The following is a 7431-nucleotide window of genomic DNA, read 5'->3' on the forward strand; positions in this document are numbered from 1 at the left end:
ATGTCCAACATGAGAAGGACATACACTTAAGCCATATGAGGCCTGTTGTGCGTTCTAGATGTGCGGAGAAAGTACAAATCAAGAATTAGTGAAGTGTATATTAATAAAGAAATGCATTTGGGTTTGATTCCCTATGAATCTAGGAATTCCGTGTTTTTGCGATCTCCTGCAGTCTTTTCCATTCACACCCCCTCAGATCGCTTAGTCCGTGAAGAGTGTCATTTCCCAAGAATTGTCTCCGAAGGCATGTAAATGCTGCGCAATGGCATAGGAAATGTTCCAGCGTTTTACTGTCTTCCCCACACGCTCTGCACTCGTTACTTCCTTCGCATCCAATCTTGAGTAGATGTGCCTTTAGGCCGAGGTGTCCCGTCAGTCGGCTTATTTCTTTTTTGTTTAGCGTTAGGATTTGCTTAGTTTTGACTTCACTTGGGTCACCCCATAAGATTTTGGTGATTTTTCCTGTCCCCTCATTATCCCAAAGGGGTTTGTGGGTCCCATGTGCCCATTCCCTCATTTCTTGACGTGTTTCGCTAAAGGGTTTGGCGGTATACACCTCTATTGTGGGTAGTGCAATGGTGTTGTACGCATTGCTCCACATATTCCTAGGCAACACGTTCTTTGAACTTTCTGCAACGTTTTTACGTTACATTTTTTATCCATTGCTGTCCACCAGACAACAGACGCGTATGTTAGAATCTTTGGATTGAAACCCCATTTAGAGCCTACGGCTCTTCTGCAGAAACACCAACATCTTTGGGCCTTGTCAGCCCTTTGCTGTATGTGGTCTTTACATTTAAATTTCTTGTCTAGAATTACTCCCAGATACTTAACTTTGTTTGATATGGCTATCGTTTTGTTTTGGAAGATGGGGTCTTCGTACTGACCGATTTTTGTCTTTCTAGTAAAAAGACATATCTCCGTTTTGTCCGGATTTACGTTTAAGCCCCTCGGTTATGCCCAATCGTATGCGATTTTTAGCACCGTTTCGGTTTTCCTGCATAGAAAGTTTGGATTCTTTCCCCTAAGAAGTATTATAACGTCGTCTGCATAACAGACTGGTTCAAATCCTTCGTGAGAAGCTTTTTAGGGCGTCTAACACCATTGACTTGTCAATAATTGGTTCCTCTGATATTTCTTCCCTATCTGTCATGACATCGTCCATTGTCGATGTGTTTGATGGGAAGTGAGCATTCATTAGGAACCTTAGTGTTTCTTCGATTGTTTCTATCCTATTACCCTCGCCGCCTACCATAGTTTCGGGTTGGGTGTGGGTCTTGGCTAGAAATTTCTTGATTTTTGAATCATCGTTGACGCTATCTGCCTGTTGGCAGAACAGCTTCCAGGAGTTGCTTTTGGCGGTTCTTGTTAATTTATTGTATTCCTTCTGTTTATTGTGGAAGTTGTCCCATAATGCTACGGATTTTTTTCGGCGTGCTCTGTTGTAAAGCCTTCGGACCTCGTTTCCCTCCCTCCTCGACTAGTCTCCCGAACCTTATCCAGTTAGTTTTAGACTTGTTACGGAAGTGTATTGATTTCGGCGGTGGCCGTAGGATTTTGAACATAATATATATGTGGTCAGAAAAGGAGTACCCTTCTGAGACCCTCCACTCATGTACTCATCTACAGTGGTCATTGAAAAAATAATCTTTTAAAAATCCACGCCTACAGTGGTCATTGAAAAAATAATCTTAGAAAAATAATTTTCACTGGAATGCTTCGAAAATCTTTCTGCAAAAGTCTGAACCTTTGAATTATTTTTCAAAAGTCTGCTAATTTTTTCAACATGGGTATTGAGAAGGCGGATTCAAATTTAATTTATAATTTTTATGATGTGAAAAGTAGTTGTTATCATGTCGCTGGGTGTGGTTGGGTTTTTATTACAATTCTAATTAAGGGGTTTAAATAATAACGTGTTACGATATCGTTATATATTATTATCAGTATTCAAAATCCTCTGAATATTTGATATAAATATCCGAACATTAAATTAGAACTTATCAAGCTCCACGAAATGTCTCTTTTCAAGGTTATCAGTTTTCTGGTCTATTTTCGCACGATTGTGGTGGTCAAGGCGGCCCTATACGGATTTGCTTTTGAAAACGATGAAATGTTCGATGACTGTCCCGATGTGCCGTATAGCGTCAATGTCTTAGATATTGGTGATCTTTCGAATATAGAAATGGATTATACAGATGGATTTGTAAGTGTCAGTGGTAATCACACTGTCACCTGGGAAGGTGTTCAACCAACAGATCGTATTGAGGTGAGTTTTCTGGAACTCGGCATATTTTTTTTGCGGATATGAAATTCAAAAATCTCCTTAGTGTATTGCTGAAGTATATCAGTTTCGTCGTGGCGCATGGCAACCCACTCCATTTACCATCATAGAAAAGGATTTCTGTAAAGTACAATTTGATCCGACATCAGTATGGTATCAGGTTTGGTCTAAACACATACCCGAGCATCTACGAATATGTTTCAATAATTATGGTGTAAGTCAGTAACTGAATTTTGAAAAATTTTTGTTGTTTTTGTAAGCATTTTTTTACTTTAAGATCATGTATGCCTATGAACCATTTACTGTGGATGCCCGCTTTAATTTCATCACCTTTGTTGAGGGACGTTATAAGCTGGTGGGACGCGGTTTTGCCTATGATGAGCGAAATCTAAAGCGTAAGGTGTCGGTTTGTTTTCAGATTATTGGTGAATTCTATAAAATGAATTGAAATATCGTGCAGTCAGTGACCTTCACTTTTAAGGTAGTCTCAGCGATTATACTTTAGTAAACATAATTCGAAAAAATTCGATAATAAAAATTTCAAATAATTGAAAATAGTTGGCCAAGGACAAGCGTGGATTTTTATTAAAAAATTATGAAGGCCCATCATAAGCGTGGATTTATAAAGATTATTTTTATGTAGCCAACACAAGGCGTGGATTTTTTTAAAGAATATTTTGTTCAAGGACCAACACAAGGCGTGGATATTTAAAAGAATATTTTTCACGGACTAGTTTAGGCATCGATTTTTTAAAGAACATTTTTTCAACGACTAGTATAGGCGTGGATTTTTTAAAGAACATTTTTTCAACGACCAGTATAGGCGTGGATTTTTTAAAGAATATTTTTTCAAGGATCTGAAGAGGCGTGGATTTTTAAAATAATATTTTTTCAAGGATCTGAATAGGCGTGGACTTTTAAAAGAATATTTGTTCAAGGATCTGAATGGTTGTGGATTTTTAAAATAATATTTTTTCAAAAATCTGAATAGCCGTGGATTTTTAAAAGAATAATTGAAGGTTACTTTGTTTAATAGCCGTGGATTTTTAAAAGAATATTTTTTAAAGGATCTGAATAGCCGTGGATTTTTAAAAGAATATTTTTAAAGGATCTGAATAGCCGTGGATTTTTAAAAGAATATTTTTTAAAGGATCTGAATAGCCGTGGATTTTTAAAAGAATATTTTTTAAAGGATCTGAATAGCCGTGGATTTTTAAAAGAATAATTGAAGGTTATTTTCTTTAATAGCCGTGGACTTTTAAAAGAATATTTTTTAAAGGATCTGAATAGCCGTGGATTTTTAAAAGAATATTTTTTAAAGGATCTGAATAGGCGTGGATTTTTAAAAGAATATTTTTTAAAGGATCTGAATAGCCGTGGATTTTTAAAAGAATAATTGAAGGTTATTTTTTTAATAGCCGTGGATTTTTAAAAGAATATTTTTTCAAGGATCTGAATAGCCGTGGATTTTTAAAAGAATATTTTTTAAAGGATCTGAATAGCCGTGGATTTTTAAAAGAATAATTGAAGGTTATTTTTTTTTAATAGCCAATCGTAATCCAGTTAAAAGATTCTATTATCAGCCTCATTAATCTAACCTCTTGTTGAAAAAATCAATTCAAAACTGCAAACCACTTAACATTTGAACTGTAATTTAAGACCCAACGCAGTGAGTGCATGTGCCCAGTTACTAGTACCAAAAAACCAACAACAACATCAATAACTCCATAAAACTTCCAACCCCAACAACAACAACAATTGCAAAATCTAAATGTTTTACAATTTTGTGATTTGTTTTGATGAATGTATACAATTTTTCACTGTCCAGTTAAAAGGTGTATCGGCATCGGAGGAGGCAGTTGTGGTGCTGGTGCATTCGTAAATGAAACAATACGAGTACTGCGCGCCAAAAGATTTACATTCACATTGTGTGATTTAACGTTGTGTGTGTGTGTGTGTGTGAGTGTGTGTTCGCACAAATTAAGATTTAAAGCGAATGATTAAAAATAAATTAACCTTTACGCTGTTAAGGCTTATCAAAATGAAAAACAACAAAAGGCGCTAGGGAATATTCAGTCGCTTAGGTGTAGAGTGGGATTTGAGTAGAGTTTCCGTTAGAGTAAAACAATTGTCATTAACTTGTCAATGATAGGGGCTAGAAATTCGCACAAAACAATTATTTTGGATTAGATTTGTTTTTGGTCTGCGACGTAAACTTCAAAATTGTAGCTACACAAGTGACAGCTATTAAACCATGACATTTTGTTTTTTTTTTTTAAGACAGTGGATTTTTGGTTAAAATGAAGGACTTACACATCGTATAAAGAATAATATTAAGTATGTGACGCTCAGTGTTTCAATTATATTCTATAAAACCTTATAATTCTCATTCACTTCATAGTGTTAAATATGTTTTCAGGTAGGAACATTTTTTTTCTGATGACATGGCAAGTTTTCACGGTTTGTCTGCAGATAGCTATCAAATTATACATTTTTGCTCCTAAAATATATTTGCTGAACATAATGTTATATCTAATACCTCCTCTCTAATTCTTTTAACAAAGGTAGGTTTATTGCCTATGTTAAGTGTTATCAGATCGTTAGTATTCAAATAATCTAAAAGGGCCTGGCCCCTTTTGTTAGTATTTGTACTGCCCCACGCAATATGATGTGAGTTAGCATCACTACCAATTAGTACTTCGTTACCTGTTTCCTTTGCTTTCTTCACCAGTCGCTGCAGCTCCGCCGTTGGTGGTGGTATCGGCGAGTCGAACGGGAGGTACACTGAAGCCAGGTAAATGTTACCACTCCCCTGTTTCAGTACAGTGGCGTCCGATGTTGACAACTCTGGGGAGAAGAGAAACCATAAATTTTTATGACATAATACAGATTCTCGGACGAGACCCCGTATTTGCATAGAACAGTTGGTAATTTATATGGCTTAATCCAGAGACCTTGTTTTTAATTGTCCAAGGTTCCTGGATCAGTCCGACGTGTATTTTACCTTTTATATTTTTTTCCACCAGGGCCAGGGTTGCCGTCTCGCTCCGATGGAGGTTGATCTGGATGACGTCAATCAGTTGTCCTCCAGTAACCGGTTTTCTGGGGAGTCTGTGATATTCACATCGGCCCCCTCCTCTATGTTGCTGGGAATTATCCCCTCGCTTCATCGTCTCCAATCCTTGCCTTCCTGATTTTGAAGTAAACGGCATTGGACACGTAGTAGACCTTGCCTTTGGTCTTAGACAGACTTGCCATTGAAGACCTGTCTAAGCCTAACACAAGGAGAGTCCCTTCCTCCTTCTCCTCCCTGTGGAAGACTTCCCATTTCTTCAGGTGCAGCGTCTTGTTTTGTAGGCTGAAGACCTTGAGCATGCGTTCCGTGTCGAAATCGCTGCCCCAACCTCTGACGAAGACTGTAGCCTTTTGTAGTTGAGGAATGTGTTTTTTCTTCACCAGCTTGAGCTTCATTGTTTCATCTATTGGTCCAATGCTTGCCACTATCTTTCTCAGGGCTTCTATGCTTTTTGGACTTCCAAATTCCAGCATTAGATAGTCCCCTTTGAACTCGCAACTATTCATTTCTATAGAGTCCTCTCCTTCCAGTAGATACTCCATTATCTTGGTATTGACCACATTTAATACTTCTTTATGAGCTTACCGGATGCGCTATTTCCGTCGATCTCTGCATAGCAGAGCTCGTCTCGATAGCGCTTCCTGGCAACCTTGGCGTAAGACTGTCATCTTCCTCTTTCTTCCGGTTGGTCCTTTTGGGATTCCCGGTCTTTTCGGAAGATTCCGACTCAGCACTCGTCTTCCTGATATCAGAGCCAGCCTCGTCTGCCCTCGTCGGTGGATTCTCGTGACAGTCTCCTTTGACGTTGGTTTGGCTCTGCTTTCTCTTATTATCATTAGACGGGAAGCTCTTTTTCTTTTTGGCGGATTTGACAGTCGCCTGCTCATCCGGAGACCTTATCCTCTTCGGCGCTTCCACAGAGGTGGAGGGAATGTCAGGCTTATCCTTTTGAGTTTCTGCCTGTGTCTCGCTCTTTTTGTTTATCCGGTTCAATCTGTCCAACTTCCGTCTTTGTGCCCCAGACAACTGCTTCTTCCTAGTTGTGGGTTTGGCGATGTTTTTACTCACCTCATCTATCATCTTGTCAGCCTCATCTTCCTTCCGGCTCTCCAAGACAGTTATGTTTGTCTGATTATCATGATCAGACTCAGAGTTCGAAATGAGTTCCCTCCTGTCTCTGAAGGCTGGGTCGAGATTGCTCTTCCCCTTTAGTTCCTCAACTTCGACTTAGTGTTGCCCGAAGGCTGAGTGCTTGTAGCTATACCTTCGACTACAGATGCCAAGACACCCGCATCTGTAGGAGATTGTTGCTCACGATCGCAGGTTAACGACGGGGCGTTACTCGTGGGCAGATCAACGACACCCGCCGGTACTGAGTTATTTAGGCTCTGCACCGTAACGTTTATTCTTTCTTCTTCTTTTCCCATCTTTGTTTTTTGTTTTAGGGGAACACCAACCATAGTTAGTTTTGGCCCGCGGGGACAGAAGCCCTGGAGGTGGGAGATCAAACTATTCTATTACTTACAGCCTGCGCTGGTTGTAATTGATTAGTATGATCATCCACCTCCCCCCTATCCGCCACCTGGGGACGCGCCCGGTAGTAGACTAACAACTCCCTCGGGACAGCTTCGAGGTAGTCAAAGATTTTATACACCTTGGTACCGCCATAAATAAAACGAATGACATCTGCGTTGACGATGAATATCGCCGTCGAATGAACCATGAGCGTACCAGCTATTCTCGGACATTGGCATTGTTAGACGTATTGAGCTGCAGCGACTGCGTTGGTTAGGTCATATTGTGAGAATGGATGAAGATGCCCCAGCCCAGAAGGCATATAAAAGCGAACCGGCTGATGGTTCACGCAGAAGGGGAAGGCCACGAATAAGATGGAAAGATCAAGTGGAAGACAACATTGTCAAATATGATCTTTCAAACTGGAAAAACTGCGCAAAAGACCGACGAGCCTAGAAATCGTTATTAAGCTCGGCTTATGGAACGAAAGTTCTGTCACAAGCCAGGAAATAAGTAAGTAGACATTTTTATAAAATATTTTTAAATAATAACATTTTTG

The 7431-nt window shown here is 39.3% G+C and overlaps 1 protein-coding gene across 1 annotated transcript; it reads left to right on the forward strand.

Moving 5' to 3' along the window:
- The first annotated feature begins 2014 nt into the window (after positions 1-2014).
- LOC133329884 (uncharacterized) lies at positions 2015-4163 on the forward strand. The gene is made up of 4 exons (XM_061538342.1): positions 2015-2266; positions 2328-2495; positions 2559-2687; positions 4110-4163. The coding sequence occupies exons 1-4, from the start codon at positions 2015-2017 to the stop codon at positions 4161-4163; spliced, it is 603 nt and encodes a 200-aa protein (XP_061394326.1).
- The last annotated feature ends 3268 nt before the right edge of the window (positions 4164-7431 follow it).

Source organism: Musca vetustissima, unplaced genomic scaffold (assembly GCF_032173495.1).
Source record: "Musca vetustissima isolate MV318-11 ecotype Yass unplaced genomic scaffold, APGP_CSIRO_Mvet_v1 utg135667, whole genome shotgun sequence".
Lineage (NCBI taxonomy): Eukaryota > Metazoa > Arthropoda > Insecta > Diptera > Muscidae > Musca > Musca vetustissima.